Source organism: Mytilus edulis, chromosome 1 (genome assembly GCF_963676685.1).
Source record: "Mytilus edulis chromosome 1, xbMytEdul2.2, whole genome shotgun sequence".
NCBI classification, from domain to species: Eukaryota; Metazoa; Mollusca; class Bivalvia; order Mytilida; family Mytilidae; genus Mytilus; species Mytilus edulis.
The window spans coordinates 22909814-22933507 of record NC_092344.1 but is presented as its reverse complement, the minus strand read 5'-3'; the positions used below and the strand labels follow the sequence as shown (position 1 = coordinate 22933507).

Genomic DNA, 23694 nt, shown 5'->3' with positions numbered 1-23694 from the left:
AAACCGTGCCAACTATCCGGAATATCTTTAAATAAAGTCGGATTACATGTTCCACAATAACTCAATATTTCCTAATTGTTTTTTTTTTTTTTTTTTTTTTTTTTTTTTTTTTTTTTTTGCATTAGAAATTAATCAGTTGCTCATTGGCATTATTGAAAGTACATAGAATTAAAGCTCGACATCACATATGAACTGTTTTTTGATAAATCTGCAGATGAGGATACGTCAACGTATATGATACGGTTGATACGTCTTTCAATGACCGACCTCCGTCTTTAAATGACCGACCGACAGTCGGTCATTTTAAGACGTATCTACCGTATCAAATACGTTGACGTATCCGCAACTGCATATATACCAAAAAACAGTATGTGATCCCGAAAATTTAATTTTATGTACTTTCAATAATGCAAATGGGTGACTGATTAATTAATGCAAAAATTTACAAAACAATAAGGAAATTTCGAGTTTTTGTGGAATATGTAACCCGACTTTTAAAGATATTCCGGATAGTTGGAGAATTTACAGGCATGATAGGAGTGAATACGGTAAAATCAATTGTTTGTGTATGAACTTGTGCTCACGTAGAACCAAATTGTTATTTGACAAATAGAGTGATACTCAGTACTTTTCTATTACCTTTTATGATAACATCGCAAATGAACATATATTCAAAGTTCCTTAAATATATATAAGTAGTACATTTGATTTTTTTTTGTGTTTATTCATCTAAGAACTTGAAATATTTTTTTAACTAGATTATTAAACTAAGGATTGTCACTGTACGATATTCGTGTACCTGCCCTACATTGGCTTCTTTTTAACGGCATGTAAAAGTAGTTGATAGAACCCCTTATTTTTTTTTTTTTACAAAACACCACTTTCATAAATATTGAAACTGTATGTTTGATTTTTTCGAAGAGATTCCAATTAGTTTTTTTTAAATGAAGCATGGTCTTATTAATAAGCTCGGGATCACATAACATTTTTCGATATATCTGCAGATGCGAATACATCAACGTATACGATACGGTTGATACGTTTGTAAATGACCGACCTCTAATAGAATACAGTAAGTGCTTGTGTAAGTCATGAATGTGATGCATCAATGGTTTTATGTTGTTCACTTATTCTAATATATGTATAATTTACAAATTGTCAGTAAATTCAAATTTCAAATAGGTGGCATTAATCTTAGATTCCTATTCTATTATTACCGAGACAATTGAAAGTATCTTTTTGCCATTGTAGATAAAAGATGTATTTTAGATTTCATTTTTTTCTGATAAATTAATTTTTAACGTGAAGCAAAACACCTACTGCGTTTGTTTTGATATGCTCATTCTAACCTCTCGTGTTCCCTCAGATATTAAGTCAAATATTTTGCCAATGCTATCAGAAAGAATGATTGCTTGCTAGATGGTTAACGTACCCGTATCAGAGAATAATATTTCTATTTTCTTCATAACTTAACGTAGCGAATATCACAATTTAACAGAAAAACAAATTATGAAACGATTTGAAGACGTGTAGTTTTATAAATGAAATGATATAGTAAACTATTTATACATGATAAAAAGAATTCAAAAATACTTTTACACTCATTCTCTATTTTTAAATCTTTAAAAATGGAATTTAAATGACAGACGCAAATTATTAATCACGACTTAAGGAAAAATTCAAAGCTACAGAACACAAGTTGTCACTTTATTGTGATGAAGTCACGATAATCGCACATTTTTTAAACTTTTCTAAACACACATTGTTACCGCTCTACTAGGTGATTTAAAAAGTAAATATTCGATCAGACATACCACTTAACCAGTATGTATGGACGACATGATGTTAGAAGTCAGAGCAGAGATGAGGATTATTTTATGGGATCGGAATATTTCAAGAACACCAAGAATACAGACCCTCCTGTGGACTATGGAGACCATTTACGGGTAGGCTTGTTTAATTATTATCGGAGAACGAAAAATGTATTAATAATTCTTAGTTTCATGTATGTTAATGTTTGGTGTTAGACTTGAGAATTTACACGTATTTAGTCAGATTGCCACTGTAATATTGCCTTATATAATATATAATATATTATATACAAGATCAATGAATTTAGAATTACGAGAAACTTATATCCAAAATTAAGGTCGAAGTATAAAGTTTTAAACAAAAGTATGTAATTCCCTGTATAGCCATAATAAAGGAAAACTTTCTAAAAGAAAACTGTCATAATACTTTTCAAACTCGCTTTATTTTCGAAAGAAAGGCGGTCAAATATATAGGTAGACCGCTTATTTAAGTGATAAATGGGGACAAAATGTTCAATAGGACACCTTGTACCATACGAAAAAAATACATAACGATGTGTTACAGTTTATTCTATGGGTAAACCAAACGGAACTCCTTCTAAACTGAGCATAGAACAATCACCAGATATTTTTTTGGTTTAAAAGTCCTGCACCCCAGAAGAATAAAGGTTGGTCTTGGTGATTAGAATAATGGTTATTGTAAGAGCAATTTAAAAAAAAAAATGTTATTCACACAAAGTTTTATGAAGTTTAGAAATAGAACTCATTTTTTATTACTAACTCGTACACAATACATAATGTAATTTTAAAAGTTTTTTGTTTAGATGGACATGTTTACAATTTGTTCTGACACCGTAATACACCGAATGAACTCAAGCATGTAGGACAAACGATTTAATCAGAACAAAACAATTTGTGTCAAGATTTCAAGATTTTTCAAGATTTTATTTGAACACTCAGACACAGATACATGTGTAACATGAGGTAATACATAATAGCATTATATAAACATGACGAAGTAATTATGTGGTATCAATGATATAGATATAGCATAAAGATATAGCATAAAGATATATAACAATAATATACAACTATGGTTTTTTTTTTAACAATTTCAGAACATATTGGCAATGTTTTTGATAAATATAGAAAGTCGTTTATACAGTTGTTCATTACATATTGAAAGAAGACCTTCCATTTTTTTTATAATTAGGATTCAGTGTGTAGTAGCTTGGTAGAAACTTTTCCCTTAATACAACAATATTTTGATAAGTACATTTAAATAACAAATGAAATTCATCACCAATATTACTCTTACAAAAAGTACATATTCTATCATGCCTCGCTATATTTTGCCATCTGCCTGTTTCGATAGGCAGACGCAGATTTGAACACCTAAAGTGTGTGATCCAAAACCTGCAATATTCAGGAAGTTTTAAAAGGTATGTTTCTAAGGTAAAATCTTTTTTACATATTGAGTAAAATTGTTCTGTGATGAGTTTTCAATATCACTAAACCACTGTTGTTCAAATTGATCACAAAGTATTTGTTTTAAGTACATTTTATCACAGTAGCTTGTTTGATTGGCATAATATATCCAATGCCAGTATCGTTTAATATTGCTTCTATACAATTTACCCATTTAAAGGTGTATTTAGATTTAGGCTTTAAACCAAGCATCAGTCTATACAATAAACTGCATAGTTTTGATTCATTATTTACAATTTTACACCAATATATAATCATTCTAATTTTCACTTTATTTCAAGAGGAAATCTACCCAATTCTCCGTAAACCATAAAATAAGGAGTAGTGTTTCTAACTTTCAGCGCCCTTTTGCAGAATTTCAAGTGAGTTTTTTCGATAATTTTCAGGTTTTCAAAGCCCCAAACTTTAGAACCATACAGTAAGATAGGTTCTATCATAGAATCAAAGAGTTTAAATTGTAGATCAATAGGTAATGATTCATTCCGTATAATTTTGTAAATATAAAACAATGTCTTTTGGGCTTGATCTACAAGTTTCTTTTTGGTATCAACAAATGTACCATTATATTTGAAAATGACACCCAAATACGAAAATGTATCAATAATTTCAAGTAAATCTTTCTGCAGTGTAAATTTCAGATTTTGTTTAGTTTTCCTCTTGCTAAATACCATAACTCTAATTTTCTTAACATTCACCTTCTGTTTCCAATTTTCGCAGTATAACTGGGAAATATCTAAGGAATTTTGCAAGCTTCCTTTAGTTTCTGAAAAGATTACTGTATCATCAGCATACAGAATTACGAAGAATTCAAAAAATATATGAAGTTCGTTTTCAAATTTTTACTTTAAAAGTTCTAAAGGAATACCATCTAAAATATTGTTCCAAATCGTTCAAGAAAATAGAAAATAAAAACGGAGACAAGTTTTCCCCTTGCCTAACACCAATCAGACATGGAAAAAATTCTGACTGTTCACCATTATATTGAACACAAGATTTAATACCTTGATACATATTAAAAAAACTTTGAAACATTTCCCCTTGATTTCACTAAGATGTAGTTTTTGCCATAATCCAGTTCTTAAAACAGTGTCAAAAGCTTTTCTAAAGTCAATAAATGTACAAAAAAGTTTTTTTTCCAAATGAAAAATATAATTCTACAAGTGCTTGTAACACAAAAATATTATCTGTTGATGCATATCCTTTTCTAAAACCAGCTTGATTTTCTGATATAAGCGAAATTTCATTCGCCAAAAAATTTAGTCTAGTATTAATAATGGAAGTAAATAAATTTTCCAAACAGCTGATAAGTGTAATAGCTCTAAAACTATCAGGATCTGTAGGATTGCCTTTATTTTTTAACACAGGTTTAATAATTCCATTTGTCCAAGAGTCTGGAATAATTCCAGTATCTAATACAACATTAAATAATTTACAATACAATGATATAAAAACAGGTTGTGAATTTTTCAAAAATTCATTAAGTATTTTATCAGAACCCGGAGCCTTGTTATTTTTTAAATTTTCCATTGCTTCCAAGACTTCCAGTTCAGTAATACTTCCATTCAATATTTCATCATAAATGGGATTACTCGATATCTGATTAATGTCAAGATCGGGTGCATGTATATCTTCTTCTTCACCCGCATTTAAATCCTTAAAATAATCGTGAAATGTATTTATATCTATTGGTGGTGATTCTTTTTTAGTGCAAGACATTTTTTTTAGTGTTTTCCAAAATCCTTTTGTGTCATGCTTTGACAATGTTCTCAGCTCATTTGAACATTTATCGTTATATTTGTGATAATTAACTTGTAGAATTTTTTTTATATTCTCGAGCTGTGTGATTTAATACGGTTTTGTTTACATCTGATTTTACTTTATTATATGTACTCTCGCTTTTATGAAATGCATCTCGTTTGCTTCGACATTCTTTGTTGAACCATGGTTTGTTTTCATGGTCGGGGTTGTGTTTTTTCTTTTTTGATTTACCAAATACAGTCTCAGCCGTGTCTAAAAGTACACGACCTAGGTTATTTACTAGACCGTTAACACTTTCACTGGTGGCTGTGTCAATTTCAATACTATTCAAAATATGATCATTTAACTGTTGTAATGAGCTACCTGTATCGTTTGTCAACACCTGAGTGAAATCGTCTGTTTTGTACTGTCCCACCTGATGCAAGTATTACTGTTTATTGTATGATGTGAATTCTTTAATGAATTGCTCGAGGGAAACGAAAATGAAAAATATAATCTATAATTGTGAACATCAGAAAACATAGGATTGAAATCAACAATACCGAAATCTGAAGTAATATCAAACATACATGGAGACATAATTAAATAATCTACTAAACTTGCATCTTTACAAGTTGTACAACCAATATGTTTATCAGCAAATAATCTGCCATTACAAATATAAATACCACTTCTTTTACAAAGTTCTATTAACATATTACCATATTCATATTTACTCTACCACGATCTTTACTATACCTCTCAAGAGGGATATTTTTATCTTTAAGATAAAGGTATGAACAAATATTATCATCATTATCATAAAAATTAATGACATTTAAAATTTCTAATAAGTTTTCGTCAGGAATAATGTAATCTGAAACAGTAGAAGTTCGGGCGTTAAAATCACCAATTATTGCAATATTTATATGTATCAGTTGAGTATTTAATTAATTCATCTTCAATTTCCAAAAACGACTCTTCAGAAGTATATCGTGTATTTTCGGGGGGGGGGGGGGGGGTGTATAAATACAACCTAGTGAAATGTTTTCTCGCAAATTTGATATATTCTTTGAAATTTCTACCCACTGAACAACTTCAGATTCAGAATTTATGAAATTTAAAAATTTCGACAGGTGTTTTCTATAAACCACAACAATACCACCTAATTTCTTTTTATTTTTTTTCTAGTTTTTGCATAAAAAGTAAAATTTTGTGGTAATTTCAAGTCATCTAAATCATCAGTTTTAGTTTCAGTAAATATAAGAATGTCATAACTCTTTATCAATGTAGCAATATCTGGATTCAGCAATTTAGAATTAATACCATAATGTCAGATGCAACGAATAAAATAAAAAGTTTTTGATTGAACTAACGTATTATGTATTGCTTGTTGAAAGATAAATTACTGCATTTAATTTTTTCAGTAATAGTAAACAAGATAAATTTTAAAACAGGCTATATTTATATTAGTTTTAAAATTGATCTTTTTTACCTTATTACTGATAACACAATATCAAATGTTCCTGACTGTTACTTGATAGTACGGTGGTAAATAAAGTAGATTTAATAGTTTTAATGGATCGAAATAACTCGAGGCTAATTTTGGTTTTATTTTGAAGATAGATATAATACCTTTTAGTTTAAACATATTTTATTGTCTAAATATACAATAGGATTGGATACAAGTTATAACAACTTTTAATAAGATAATCCTCTCCATGTACACTATACAAAATTTCAAAATGACAGCAATTATATAATTCAGTACAATATGAAAAATATATACAATACACATATTATGTTTAAACAGTACCAGTTGGATACAAGTACACTTTCAGATACAGCTATATTAATCAAAGAATCATTTTGTATGGCGTATATAACTATGTACATTTCTGAAAAGGAGTGTTAATTTCGTCTGTTTCAAAATAAAATGTATTCTATGGAGATAGCAGCTAAATGTTGAATGTTTTCAAAGAGCTGATTTCTAAAATTTATGTAGAGTTGACATTCTAAGAAAAAAATGAATTGATCCTCTAATGGACACTCGAATTCACATCATGGGTCAGTTACTAAATTAACACTGTATAAACCAGCTTTTAAAGGATAACATCTGTGTCGTATTTTTGTATGCAGTATATTTTCCACCCATTGATTTAGGCTTATCGTAGATACCAAAGTGATCGAGATTTTTCAGAAAACTGTGAACAAAGGTTAAAAAAAGAGGGGGGTTTAAACAAATCGTATTTTCTTTTACATTTTGGACAATTTTCCGGTAGTCCCTCGTAATATCTGAGAACGTTGTTTCTAGGAATGCACCACGTATTTAGCTAGTCATATTTATGCCCGATTGTCAGATATAAATGAGGTATATCAGCCGGATTCCAACATTTAAGATGGAAACAAATATTTATCTACTCTAGTTATCGACAAAAATATTCATATTTAATATTTAGGTATGTAATAAATACATGACAACATAACAAAATATTTTTGGGAAAAATTTGTTAAAATACCATAAAGAATAAAAGAGAAACATGAAAGTACTGTATAGTTTAATAATGATAAAAATGATGAAACTCATTACAGACTATTTAAACCCAAACTAATGTTGGAACTATTAAAACTATTCGTGGATCATAAATGATGGCATGAACACGATAGAATATGTATATGAATAGTTATAAGTAGATGACGGTGCTAATGGGACAACTCTTCATTAAATTCACAATTGATAAAAAGTAAACCATTATTTTATTTTTATAAGTTTATTTCATGTCAATAGGACAAAACGTACAAGAGCAATATAGAAATAGTGTGTACCCCTTTTTAAAAAACAAAACAAACAATGGCATATATAACAAACTTTACTAAAACCGAAAACCTGATCTACATGTGAATTACAATTGACAGAAATATTACGCTACAAGAGAAGCTGTTATCATTTTGTTAAAAAAGTATGGATGTGGACTTTCGATACAAATATTCGATACTAAAACATCCCTAGTTGTTTAAAGTTCACCTACCAATTAAAGTGCACTAATCGATTCAAGGTCTTATCTCAGAGTCTGTTTATTTTTTATCATCGGTTGTATCAGCTCATTTTTCAGTACTTCGGTACTGATATGATTTATAACAAACCTTTCTTTAACAATCTGTAATTGTTATGCATTCAATGACCTGAAGAACCTTATATCTACCACCATTTAAAAATAAAACTTGTTGTCGCTTTAACGCAATCCCCGTTTCCATTCTCAATTTAACTCCTCATTCTTTCTGCTAATTTTATAGAATGGTTCTTATTATATCGATCAGACACGTCCAAGACACACCCGAATGTTTCAAAACCAGCTAGTAGGGCTTTAAAGCCGTCCTCGATCACATCTCAAAAACCTTTGTTGTACCTTTATACATACAAGACTTTGTTCAATACCCATACTATCTCTGAACAAGGATGTACTGATTTTTAATGCAGGGATATCACACAAGGCCTAAATAGTAGAATTTTTACTCTATTATCATGTGGATTTTAAGCCGCGAGGTATGTCTGTCCATTAAACTCTTAAAATAAGCGACCTTTTCTTGATATATCACTCCACTATATAACGGTAAATTTGAATATCTTATGGACCGAAATACATGTACCTCATGGCTTACTTTGGTCTTATTTTGAAGATACAGATACTGCCCTTTAATTAAGTCATGTTGTAGAGTGACAAACTTCTGCTTCAGATTATTGAAAAATATTTGTAAAAGGTCAGCTTGTCCTATTCATGCCTGATTGCCAGATATTAGTGAAGCGTATCCCAGATTCTAACATGTAAGAATATAAAAGAAATATTCTTATTTTAAATTTAGCTTTGCAACAATGTGTGACAACATACAATTATTTTCGAGAAAATCACCAAATACTCCCTGTGCATTTTCAAACAATATTTGATTTTAATATTAATTTGCTTGAAATAGTTGCCGCTATTTGTTAAAAGCCATTTATCATACTCTGCAAATTCTATTTAAAGAAAAAAAACAGCATTCATTTCTATAATGCAGTATTTTTTTTTTAAATGTGGTAGTTCATTTTGGGAGTGTTACATATGTACTTATCTATTATTCTAGTTTTAATTCTCATAAAAGAAATAATGTTTTTTTTAATGAAGTGTCCAAATAAAATAATATTTGAACCTAAACATTGATATTCTACCCATTGTCAAAGGGACAAGAACATTGCGTTATTTTATTTGTAGTTTAACTTAATATGTAAAGTCTGAACTTTCAACATATTCGACAAGATATGGTCAATATTGTTTTTAAATTCATATTTTAATCAAATATTAGTTTTGTTACAACAAAGAATCGAACCGTGATTGAGTAAATTCTAAATAAACATTTCATACAGAGATTTATTTCACATGGTCAAGTGTATTTGTTATAAGGTATGTTAGTTTATATGTACAATGATATACAGAGCATTGTAGAATTAATGTATGCATCAAATCAGAAGTAGAATTATAGGCAGAGAAAAGATGTCAGTTTGTTTCATATAACATTTAAAACTTGTCATCATTATCTTTTCAATTATTTTTAAAACAGTTCCATTTTATGTACAATGCAATATACTTTAAGATAGGTAATCCACTGAAACGTATAGTCAACTTTTAAGCTGAACATTATTTGATACATTTTAGCAGGATAGCTTAGCTTGTTTTCATTTACAAGAAGTAAATTTTAAAAAACACCACTCGAACTTTTATTATGATATCTATTTAGTGTAAGACCAAGTTCTCCATTAAGTAAATCGCTCGTTAAATGAGGCCAAGGTCACATTAAGACTAACATGATGGCCTTTGGCACAAACATGATGTATGAACTGACAATAAGTCATCCCATATGATTTGATGTTGCTTATATTTGGACCGTAATACCAAACTTAACCAAAGTAAGGCATACTTCAATTTGTTTGTGTCAACTTATTTTAGTTAATCTTCGTCAATAAAAGATCACTATACTATGCCATTATTATATTTTTATTGTCAAGGTCACAAAACTTAGTGTGAATATACGTCCAATACATGATGCATCTACTGACAAATTATCATTTGACTATATGATTTGTAATAACCGGTAGATCTCAGAATGAATTTATGACAAAAACCATATATGTGTGAAAATAAGTCGAGGTTTGCACCTTTTTACAGTAAACCTTTGTCACAAAATATGATGCCTCACAGAAAATCTTTTCTATCATTTCTATGTACAAAATTTAGTCCTGGTGTCTATGATGAGTTTATTTGCTGTTGTTTGTAGTCGGGATTATACGTAAAATTTAAACAGGACCATAAATGAAAAGCTTTGTAACATAATAAAAAGATGCTTGTTGATAATTGTCATCAATTATAAATGTCATTTCTTTTACATTTTGTAGGAAAATGAAGAAACAGAATCATTGGATTCAGAGGGAAAACAGAAATCGTTTAATAGACTATGTGTTAGATTTGCCGAAAAGACCTCTATGCAAGGTTTACCTTGGATAAATGCTGCCAAATTATGGTACGCTAAAGTGTTTTGGGTTTTTCTTCTTCTTTGTGGTATAGCTGGCATGACACTCCATCTTTACTCTCTAATAGATCAATTTCTACAGTTTGATGTTCAAGTTTCCATTTCTCTAGGATTTAATCATTTAGTTCTACCAGCGGTAACAGTGTGTAACGTAAATGCCGTGAAGAAAAGTGAATTAAATATTATGTCAGAGGCTTTGCAATCTCTTGTGGCCCAGACAGATCCTTCCAGGTTTAATGTGGTAAGTTTAGTCCAAATTAGTTATATTATTCTCAGTATAATATCATTATTACTATTTTAATTATTTCTATTTACTGCTTTCTATGTGTGGTCGTCTATTTTACTGTTGGTTTGTTTACCCCTTCACAAAAGATATTTGAGCTTCTAATTATAAAACACATTGGTTTAAACATGTTGTCGCAAAATACTTTTATGGAGCAGCAAACATTCAATTTGGCTCAACTCAAAATAAAAATATTGATAACAAGATTTCCAAAGTGGACCATGTTTACACTTTTTACAGTTTCTCTGACATGAACAAATATATCTGAAAGACAATCTATGAAGGTTTGAGATCAATAGTCCAGCGGCTACAAGCATATTTCAGACGAATTGTGCACATCCTGCTACAAGCATGACATTTGGCATAGACCTTCCTCAACTATTACTCTTTTATTTCAGATAGGGAGGCATTTGAAAAAAATGTCTCTCTTCCGATAAAATTCAAAATGGCGGACATCATACTTAAATCGGCCCAATATCGAAGGCTAGTATTTGAAAATGTATTATTATCATGCTGCTATGATAATATTTAGTACAAACATTTATTATGTACTACTTTTGGATATATTATATAGATTAGATGTCTTTAAAAACCCTACCTCCGGTAAAATCCAACATGGCGGACATTGTACTAGTATAAGCTTATTTTTTAGGGAGGGTGATTGAAATGTGTTTTCACGTATTGCTACTATCATTAAATTGTGCAGGAACCTTTCTTTCATGCATCTAAGGGATTAATGTATAAGACATAATATGTCTTAAAAACCCTTACTTCCGGTAATATTCAAAATGGCGGACATAGAAATATCATTTTTTTATTTTGATATGCAACTTCTTTTCAAAATGTGAAGAAAGTGGTATTTTTTGTGGTGGTCATTGAATTTTTTGGCTGTAAGTTATCCTCTAAACCACTAATCATATTCTGCAGTTGATATTTAAATAAAAAGTTAACACCTCCGGTAAAAAAAAACAATATGGCGTAAATGTCAAAGATGAGTCCTCAATCCATATCTTCAATGTAGAGTTTTGGATAGATTGATTAAAACAAAATAAAATCACTTAAGTACTAAAACATTTTAAAAATTACCACTGTTTGGCCAAAACATGTTTATTACCAGTCACCACCACATGCACACGACGCAGGGTACGGGAGACTTGATTTTCCACATTAACAACAACCGCGGCAACCTTTCTTACACCCACAATGTGCAAGCTTCAGATCTGACAAAATGATGAGGCCTCAGAAAGAGTTTTTTAAAAGTGATCCTCTTTGGCCCTTCGTCATACATTAGTGCCTGGACTGGGTAGCATAAGGCCAATTTCAAGCTTGTCTCGTAAACACGTGTCTTAGTGTATTGTACATTTTGCATGCTGGAAAAGACTAGACTAAGTTGAGGGCATATTAGTCTCAATTAGCCTTCGTTTTTGCGAAAATAGTTATTTCTTGCTTTGTTAACCATGGTAACTCCAACTGATAAGTTTTTGCGAACTAACAGTAAACACCGGTGATTTAGGCGGATCAATTATCATTCTTTATGTTAAAGTCACATCTTCAAATGCCATCAATGTCTCCCACGCAGTCTTTTTTTCCCATTTTCAAGCAAACAGAGAAACGTATCACAACCGGTAAATACATTGATCACAATATGTGTGTGATATCACTCATCGCTAGTGCATTTGGAAGGTCATTGGTAGATATTTATCCAAAGCTTTCCCTCTCCTAAACACAATCCATAGTTCGTCTACCCCTATGTCACGGAATAGCGAAACAGTAATGACAGCATCATCAGTAACGACTGTTCGAATAATGACTCGTTTCAATGCATCAGACACATGCACCTTGATTCTAGTGTCAGCCTTTTAATGTGAATATGGTGCTTAACTTAAAATACATCACGTGGTGGTTAAGATAGAATATCCTGAATGTGTTGCTACAACTACCATATGCATCCAAGACTTCATCCACTCTTGTAACAGTTTCACGGTTATTTTAAGCTAAGAGCATAATACCCTATCAGCATACTCGTTATGAAACTGTAACAGCAGTGGATGTAGTCTCGTATGCGTACATAGACAATACCGGTAGTTTGAAGGCTGCTACAAGAAACAAGAGCTACAGTTAGGGGAAAGAGAATACATAGACGAATCCAGGAACTGTAATAACAGGGGATGTAGTCTCGGATACGTACATAGACAATGCCGGTAGTTTGGAGGCTGCTACAAGAAACAAGAGCTACATTTAGGGGAAAGGGAATACATAGACGAATTCAGGGTCAAAACAAATTTCTCAAAATTGGCAAAGTTTTCCGAGAGATGACGACATTAAGAAAGAACTTTTAGTTTTTATTCACAGGAGCTTACTCAATAGATTTTAAGGAAAAGATAGTTGTAGCAACAAATGCTTAGGATGTTCTGTGTTATCCATCACATGATTGTATTTCAAGTTTAGCCCCATGTTAACATGAAGAGGCTTATACTATAATCAAGATACATGTGTCTGGTGCAGTGATACAAAGAGCCATGACTCGAACAGTCGATACTGATGTTGCTGTCTGTTGTGAATTAGTTATAGTTTCAGTTTAGTATTTTATACTCTTTTATTTGCTTAACGTTTTACCGCCATTTACGTAACAATAGGCCCGCAACGTCGTCACTTGACGACGTCTCTTTGTATATCTTAGACTCTAGTAAAGCATACGAAACATTGAAGACGCTTTTGTGTTTACTCGCTTTTATTATCGATACGTCCAAAACATTGGTGCCGTGACAAAAACAGAAGAATACGAATTTAAAAGATGAGTACCGCGAAGATGAAGACCAGACGAGCTGGACATCGGGGAGTTCTTACAAAGTTACTGAAGAAAGTGGAACCGAGTTCCGAGGAACTTTTGCAGGAATTTGACGTTAGTGAACTTTCAACCATTCGAGGACTTATTGTGAAGAAGCAGGAAACGATCGATCAACTGAACGAGAAGATTGTGGAGGAACTATCGGAAGAGGAAGTGAGCGAAGAAATAGAGGAAGCCGACAGATACACATATGACATAGAAATGAGTGTAACTAAACTTTCAAAAATCATTAAGGAATCGGAAATCACAGTCAAACAGTCAAGTAAGTCATTGCTAAACCCAAATGCACACGAGTTTATTAATTACACAAATCATCAAGAAAGTCAGCCACAACCCAGTTTCATGCACGCAAATACATCAGCGTCCGTTTTTTCAAACTCCAGCATGTACCACAAACTTCCCAAATTAAATTTACCAACGTTCGGTGGGAATATGTTAGAATGGCAACCCTTTTGGGATTCGTTTAGTGCTGCCGTACACGATAACCTGTCTTTAAACGATGTGCAGAAATTTAATTACTTGAAATCTCAACTGTTCGGAGAAGCCACCCAATGCATAGCAGGTCTACAAATAACTAACACAAATTACGGACAAGCATTACATGTACTGAAACAAAGATTCGGTCAACCACATAAGATAGTACAAACATACATGCAGAGTTTAATCAGCCTTCCTAGTCCAACGTCAAATATTACACATTTGAAAAAATTCTACGACAGTATGGAAAACTACATCCGTGGCCTTGAAAGTATAGGGGAGTCTCACGAGTCGTTCGGAAGCCTTTTAGTGCCCATAATATTAAATAAATTACCTGGGAATATACGAGAAAACATGGTACGTGCCCACGGAGGCGACCACTGGAACTTGCCGTCGTTACGGCAAGCTATTCAACATGAGATAACGATTAAGGAAGCGGGTCAGTCGGTAAACGGTGATGATATAGAGCCAAATTACACACCCACATCAGCATTCTTTACGGGTACAAATCGCAACTACGCAAATCATAAATGGAAAAGAGACATAACCAAGAAGCCGTGCATCTTTTGCCAAGGAGTTCACGCCCCATTAGCTTGTAAAACTGTTACGGAAATTGAAGCTCGAAAACGCATTGTTAAGGAGAAACAGGCATGTTACAATTGCTTAGGAAATCACAGAGTTGCAGATTGCAAATCCGATAAAACTTGTAAAAATTGTAATAAACGACACCATACCAGTATTTGTTCAAAGAATGAAACACACTTGTATACCAAGTCTAAAGATAGCAGTACATCAAAACCAGACACCGATGCCGCAGTCGCAAGCATGCATTCATCCACATCATCGGTTAGATCGCAGGTATTGTTGAAAACCGCGATAGCACCTATCACGTATGACAAGACACATTTTAACACCGCCAATATACTAGTCGACGAAGGAGCCCAGCGAAGCTTTATCACTCAAGAGATGGCCGATTTATTGAACCTGAGACCACATAGGAAAGAAGCGATAACGATATCCGGTTTCGGTGAATCCAACAAGAAGGTTAGAAATTTACAAATTGCTACTATCCATATAAAAGGTCTAACGAATACGCTTATCCCTATTGAAGTTCTTATAGTACCACAGATTGCTTATCCGATACATACATACGCAAGGAACCAGTCGAGTTTTACTCATTTAAATGGATTGAAGTTAGCCCACCCAGCTTTACAGGACGAGGATTTTGAGTTATCAGTCTTAGTTGGCGCCGATTATTATTGGGATATAGTTGGAGACAGAGTAATTAGAGGTTCCGGACCAACCGCTGTACAGTCCAAAGTTGGATACTTGCTATCAGGACCTATACAATTGAACACTAACAGTAATAATCAATCAACGTCATCGATTATGAATATTTTGACCCCGCACAGACTAGAAGAATGTGAAATACATAAATTTTGGGAAATCGAATCCATAGGAACAGAAAATGACAGTGAAGTAAAAGCGAAAACGGACTTACAAGAAATGACCACTTACCAAGAGAATAACATTCATTTGAAAGACAATAGGTACATCGCCAAGTTCCCATGGAAACAGGAACATCCGGAGTTGCCTAGCAACGAGATGATCGCCAGAAAGAGAACATACAACTTGATAAACCGACTAGCTAAAGAACCAGAGATGCTTAAGATATACGGTAACATTATCAACGACCAAGAAAATCGAGGTTTTATAGAGAAGGTTGAGACCCCGGATGAGACTACTAATCGAGTACACTATATTCCGCACCACCCAGTGAAAAAAGATTCATCGACTACACCGATACGTATAGTATATGATTGCAGTTGTCGTCAAGATTCAGAATCACCCAGCTTAAATGATTGCCTTTCTTCTACACCGCCGCAGCTTAATAAGCTAACAGATATACTTACAAGATTCCGCTACGGGAAATACGCTTTAACAACTGATATTGAGAAAGCATTCCTTCAGATTGGACTAGACGAAGAAGACCGCGATTCCACCCGATTTTTCTGGCTTAGAGATCCAAGCAACCCCAAGAGTGAACTTGAGACTTACAGATTCAAGGTAATTTTATTCGGAGCGACATGTTCGCCATTTATTCTTAACGCTACATTATTGAAACATTTATCAACGGTTACAAGTGCTACTGCTGAAATACTCAAGCGTGATTTGTATGTAGACAACGTACTTACAAGTGTTAATACGGAAGAAGCCGCCTTAAATTTCTTTGAAGAATCTAGAGAACTCATGACAAATGCAGGATTCAATTTGAGAACATGGAAGTCAAATAGCAATCAACTTAGCAACGAAGCTACAAAGGCAAACGTACTTGATAAGGATAGCGAGACGAAAATTCTTGGAATGCGTTGGGATGTGAAGTCAGACATATTGACTTTTGCGAAACTAAATGAAGATCGTATAGATATTGACAATTCACAAGCGACAAAGAGAGAAATATTGAGTAAATCATCGTCAATTTACGACCCACTCGGAATTCTTGGACCAGTGACTGTAAGAGCTAAGCTACTGGTACAAACATTATGGAAAGAAGGATACGATTGGGACCAGGTGTTACCTAGTAACATAGTTAAATCATGGTGTGAAATTTTAGATGACATCCGAGATGTAACAGTTAATACGAAAATCGCACGACATTATTTCAACGATCAAAATGAGAACGAAAGCAACGAGAAAATCACATTACATGTCTTTGTTGATGCCAGCCAACGCGCTTATGGAGCCAGTGCCTACTTATGTAAAGGAAACACTTCATCTCTCGTAGTTGCAAAAAACCGGATCGCTCCGCTCGCCAAAATGACATTACCAAAGCTAGAATTGATGGCTGCAGTAATAGGAGCTCGAATGGCTAAAAACCTCACGAAAACCCTAAAACCACAACGCACAGTACTATGGAGTGACAGTCAGATCGTTCTGCACTGGATTTCGTCTTTAAAATCATTTGGAAGATTTGTTCAGAATCGTGTGATAGAAATTAAAGAAACGACACAGCACTACGACTGGAAATACGTACCAACAGACTCAAATCCAGCCGACCTTCAAACTCGAGGAATATCATCAACACAATTCAAGGAGTCGACTTTGTGGATGCAAGGACCGTCATGGATATCGGATGAGAACAGTTGGCCTACATGGACCCCACAAGTTAAACAAGAGACTCTTTTGTTAACGACAACAGATGACAACGAAAAGATGAATCCGTGTGTATTAAATGGAATTTCGAAAATAATCGATATATCAAGATTCTCGTCATTGAAGAAGTTACTACGAGTTACATGCTACGTGTTTAAATTTGTGAATCTATGTAAAAGTAAGCGACCGTATAACTTGAGGAAATATGCTAGACACGGAAAATATATAACGAAAGATGAAATCGACCGCGCAACTCGTACATGGATTACAGATATTCAAAATGGAAAATTTAGTAGTGAAAAGGAGCAACTCGTGAACCCGTCAAAGGACAAGAATCTACCTTTAGTAAGACAATTGCGCTTGTTCATAGATACAGAAGGTGTTATTCGATGCGCCGGGCGCATACACAATTCACCTTTAGACGACTCCGCGAAGTTTCCAGTGTTACTACCGAAGAAAAATCAATTTACGGACTTAATTATATTGAACGCGCACCTGCAGATGTTACACTCAGGAGCTGGACAGACAATAACGCAAATCCGCCAATCATATTGGATACCTTCCATTAGACAGTGCGTAAACCACATCGTACAAAAATGTGTAAAGTGCCGAAAAGTGACAGGAAAAGCGTTTCCACAGCAAATTTCACCTCCGCTTCCGAAAGATAGAGTCACCGATACGATTCCGTTTACGACAACTGGTGTTGATTTCGCTGGACCACTATTCGTTAATGATAATGGACTTGTTACAAAATCGTATATTTGCCTATTCACATGTGCTTGTATTCGTGCCGTACACCTAGAACTTGTTACAGATATGACAATCGAATCATTCAAATTAGCATTTAGACGATTCGTTAGTAGGAGAGGAATTCCCAGTACTGTGTATTCCGACAATGCACCAACCTTTGTTTCCGCTTCACATGATATTCCGAAGGAAATGAACATTCAGATTAATTGGAAATTTCTTCCGAAAGCAGCACCGTGGTATGGTGGATGGTGGGAGAGACTAGTTGGAATTACGAAAACGACATTGAAAAAAGTGCTCGGGAAATCTCAAGTAAATTCTGACGTATTACGAACAACTTTGATAGAAATTGAACGTGTAATCAACGATCGTCCGATTACATATGTGTCGTCCGACATCCGAGATCCAGAGCCGCTAACGCCGTCACATCTACTGCAGGGAAGAAGATTATCACAAGAGAACAATTCTTATTCAGAGGACAATAATTTAAATTTAGATTTCACAGAAGCAAACAAACGTTTTAATCATAAAGTAACTTTGATTGAACACTTTGCAAAACGATGGAGAATGGAATACCTCACCGGATTAAGAGAATTTCATCGCGTCGCCGGAGACCAAAGCGCACATGTGGAAATCGGTTCCGTCGTACAAATCATGGACAATTCACCGAGAATGATGTGGAAACTAGCAGTAATAGAAGATTTGATCACCGGGAAAGATGGAGCAGTGAGAGCAGTCAAACTTCGTACATCAAATGGACTGATTACAACAAGACCAATTGTGAAACTGGTGCCATTGGAAATATGAACTTTAATTGTTTTTTCAATACCCTTTTTTATGAACAATACATGAACAGTAATTGCATTTTGCGGCCCCCAGAATGTTGTGAATTAGTTATAGTTTCAGTTTAGTATTTTATACTCTTTTATTTGCTTAACGTTTTACCGCCATTTACGTAACAATAGGCCCGCAACGTCGTCACTTGACGACGTCTCTTTGTATATCTTAGACTCTAGTAAAGCATACGAAACATTGAAGACGCTTTTGTGTTTACTCGCTTTTATTATCGATACGTCCAAAACACTGTCATTACTGTTTCGTTATTCCGTGACATAGGAGCAGACGAACTTTGGCTTGTATTTGGAAGTGGGAAAAGCTTTAGATATACATCAATTCATGACCTTTCAAATGCACGTTTACTTGAAAGGGAACTTCGTTGTTGACATGGATGGCGTTTGAAGATGTGACTTTATGATTTAGAATGATGATTGGTCAGCCAACATCACCAGATATGGATTTGATAATGTCATTGATAAAACGATATGTGGTTTTGTAGTAATATCGAAAAAAGTTTTAAGATGGGGTTTACGAAGCAAGAAAACATGTTTTTGGAAGAGAAAAGACTTATCGATGCTATTTGAAAGACTCGGTCTAGTGTTTCTCAGCATGTAAAACGTGCAATATACCATGGCAGGTGTGGATGAGCAACAAGCTTGGAATTTTTTCCTATGCTAACTAGTTCAGACGCTTATGAGGATATTTGAACGACGCGGTCTATTTTTTTAGCATGTAAAACGTGCAATATACCATGGCGGTTGTGGATGAGTAACAAGCTTTGAATTGGTTCCTATACTTACTAGTCCAGACGCTTATGAATGGCGAAGGGAAAAAAAACGATCCATTGGAACCCTTTTGGATAACTCTTTGTGAGGTCTCTCCACCTTATCAGGAGCTTGTACATTATTGATGTAGACAACAATACCACGGTCTCTGTAAATTAGGAAAATCAGCTCTGCGATTGTGAATAAACATGTATTTGCGGTCATAAATCAGTAATTTTAAAGATGTTTTAGTACTTAAGTGATTTAATTTACTTTAAGCAACTTTACATCGAAGATCTGGACTGAGACTCATCTTTGAAATTTCTGCCATAATGGTGTTATTTACCGGAAGTGTTAACTTTGTATTTAAACATTAACTATAGACTAGAATAAGTGGTTTAGAGGATAACTTAAAGCCAAAAGTTTAATGACCAGCACAAAAAAAAATATTTTCTTTACATTTTGCAAAAAAATTGAATATCAAAATAAGATAATGATATGGGGACGAAGTCCCCAATTACGGTAGAAAAATCAATAAAAAAAAAAAAAAAAAAAAAATCGGGAAAATTTCCCGAATTTTTTATTCTACTAATGAACTCAAAATTGTTAACTTTTTTTTTTTGATCTTCTTCCGTTTCCGGTCTTGTTTGCATCGTTTGCATGAGACTTTGAATAAAATGTATATTTATCAACATATCAACAAATATAGGAAGGAATTCAACACCCAATCATTTTTAATTGTTTGATATGAAAAAAAGGTTACCTTGATAACAGCGTTTTTTTGTATACATTGAATATGACGTCATAACTTGAATAACGTCACAACTAAATCCCTAACAACAGAACCAATATCGGAAACGTTACGGTATTTCCGGTTTTTTTTTATCAACATGTTTAAATTAAAAAAAAATAATACAGACTTCGTCCCCGGCACAGTTAATGTCTGCCTCATATTATTTCTATGTCCGCCATGTTGAATATAACCGGAAGTAAGGGTTTCAAAGACATATATCTTATACATTGTATCCATTAGCAGCATCATAGAAAGGTTCCTGCTTAATTTACTGATAGTAGCAGTACGTACAAAACACATTTAAATCAACCCTCCCTAAAATATAAGCATATTTTAGTACAAAGCATATTTTAGTACAATGTCCTCCATGTTGGATTCTAAAGACAGCTTATCTATATCATATACCCAAAAGTAGTACATAACAAATGTTTGCACCAAATATTATTACAGCAGCATGATAAAATCACCTTTTCACACACTGGCCTCTGATATTGGGCTGATTTAAGTATCATGTCCGCCATTTTGGATTTTACCGGAAGTGAGACATTTTTTTCAAATGCTTCCCTATCTGAAATAAAAGAGTAATAACTGAGGAAGGTCTATGTCAAATTTCATGCTTGTAGCAGGATGTGCACAATTTTTCACAAAGCTGCCGTACTATAAGGGAGCGACCATTTAACCTCAGAGGAGAGAGGGGGAGAGGGGTAATGGGTTTTTTTTTTTCAAAAAAAGAAATCTGTTCCATAATTTAATGAAAACAAATATTTTGGTCAAGTAGATGACCAAAAAAAAAATTCAATAATTCCCCAACCTTTTAGTGTTAAATTTTGGATTGATTGCGTCGAAATATTGAATAAAAAATGTTCGGACTCAGAAAAAAAACATACCCCCTCCCCCCTTTGAAGTAAAATAGTTGCTCCATTATAGTGTACATTATTTTTCAATTCAACTGGGTAAACTTATCAAAGCTTTTCCTTTAGCAAGACTTAATTATTGAACGGTTCGTCGGCTTTGGAACATTATATAAAATCAAAAAATTAGAAAGGCCAAGGACATGTATAAATACTAAACAGGAAAAGAATAACCAAAATCAACCTCAGGTCTTTTTATCCCGAGTTTGAATGATATGTTACAGGGAATTTCAGAATGTTGTGTTATAAATCATGTCAGTTCCAAAGCACTGACTACTCATCCGCTGATATCATCGGGAACAACTATTTTAGCAGTTCATTAGCAGAAGGAGTGACTATATAACCTACAATAATTGCAGTACACAAATGTATTTTGTAAATTGTAGCCTCCTGGAAAGAAACGAAAGAAGAGATATGTTGATGAATTCGACAATATTAACTTCGACAATCTGTCCAGAAGCTACGATTTTACTAACAAAGGCGGTCAAAAGAAGGACAACAACTTCCAGATAACACAGACATTTCAAGCTCTATACATGCAACATCCAAGGTAATATATTGGCTCGTGACACTTTTGTACCAAATACATGAATACAAGGAGTTATCAAATAAATGCCTATGAGTTGCTCGACTGAATAAATATGAATAAAAGGAGATATCGGGTATAAGCCAATGAGTTGCTCGATTGAATACATATGAATTAAAGGAGATATATGATATTTTCCAATGAGTTGCTCGATTGAATACTTATGAATAAAAGGAGATATTGGGTATAAGCCAATCAATTGACTTACTGAATAAATATAAACACCAATCGTCAGGAGTCCTTACGATTCGAGTTGATAGTTACTCATAAACAAAATAAATCATAATAAACTACAGTCAGTCCTAACACAATTAATGAATGAAGAATACTACTTTGTGTTATTGTAACCTTCACCTATCACATTAACCTTGAAATGCTGAACATATTTCTCTTAGGTCAACCAGACGAAAGGCGGGGCATCAGTTAAATAATTTGTTGATTGGTTGTTCATTTGATGGATATCAATGCTATCAATCGTAAGTAAAGTAACATTTTCAGTAGAAAATAAGTAACGCATAAGTAGGTCAAATAATTCGGTTGGACTGTATCCTAATTTCAATAAGCAAACTGACAAAAAGCAATTAATAAGTTGTTTAAATGAAAATCGTGGAACTTCTTGATCAGAAGAACGTCAAACAATCAACAATTAAAGAAAAAAGCCTAAGACGGTGCTAGTTTCTCTGTTCAAGTGATCTGTTGTTTGCACTCGCAATGATTTGATTTTTTAAACTTTCTGCCAAAAATCAGAAATACAACTTTATAAAACAGTTTTCCAAGCGTCAAGTAAACATAAAAGGTGCGATATCTTATGAATTAGAATATCGAACGGTGTTGTGTTCACGCCTAAAAAATATACCGTTACACTAAGATATACCAAGTGTTTTTAAGTTAAGTTGCATGACTGTTATGCATTGTCTGCATTAGTGTTGTCTGTCTAACCAATTTGATATCAAGCTACGTTATGAGAAATTATCTGAAACATTTAAAACGTCATGATATAAAACTTGCTTGCTTAAAATTCGTATATAAATACTAAATACATTTTACAGAAATTTTACATGGTTTCAAACAGAGGACTATGGGAATTGTTTTACAATTCAGTCTGAAGAATTTGTAGTCACGTCAGCAGGTCCAGATAGTGGTAAGCATGATAAAAGCAGAGATTCCTTTAAGGGTTTCGAGACGTCCTTCGAAAAATCTAACAAATCAACGTTCAGAACGACCCAAGGTTATTGTTTAAGTTGAATTTATATAAAAAAAAAAGTTCAACGGAAGATACCGAGACCTTATTTATAAATAATCCGTATCAACTTCGCACATAATACATCATGGTCTTGAAGTTTAGATTCTATTCACTGACATTATGACAAAACAATTACGAAAAACAAATATGACTGACCTGAACCAATGACAATCACCTAACTAATTTTGACAGATTCAAACATAATGTTGCTGGGTTAAACATGTTTGAATGCGCCGACCCCTCCCTCAGCTTCTATTGGAGCAGTAGCGGTAACAAACAACATAAGAACAAACTGAAATCATGCTAGTATAATTATCTAGAATATACGTACATCAGTAGTTCATGTAATAGACGCCTCTATGGGTCACCTGACAGCATGTTAATAGTGATAACAATTTACAAGTTATAAAAATACGAGCTAGATGAAAAAACAATTTGTATAAAAACTCAACATTTG

General features: G+C 33.4%; 1 protein-coding gene across 1 annotated transcript in view; it reads left to right on the top strand.

Annotated features, from left to right (window-relative positions):
* Nucleotides 1–1689: 1689 nt before the first annotated feature.
* The window catches only part of LOC139528271 (degenerin-like protein asic-2), a 39348-nt gene continuing 17343 nt past the window's right edge, over nucleotides 1690–23694 (top strand). Inside the window, exons 1-5 of the mRNA XM_071324175.1 lie at nucleotides 1690–1946; nucleotides 10462–10836; nucleotides 21795–21958; nucleotides 22390–22470; nucleotides 23044–23135. Coding sequence (XP_071180276.1) covers nucleotides 1827–1946; nucleotides 10462–10836; nucleotides 21795–21958; nucleotides 22390–22470; nucleotides 23044–23135 — 832 coding nt within the window. The 5' untranslated portion in view covers nucleotides 1690–1826. The remainder of the gene's footprint in view (nucleotides 1947–10461; nucleotides 10837–21794; nucleotides 21959–22389; nucleotides 22471–23043; nucleotides 23136–23694) is intronic.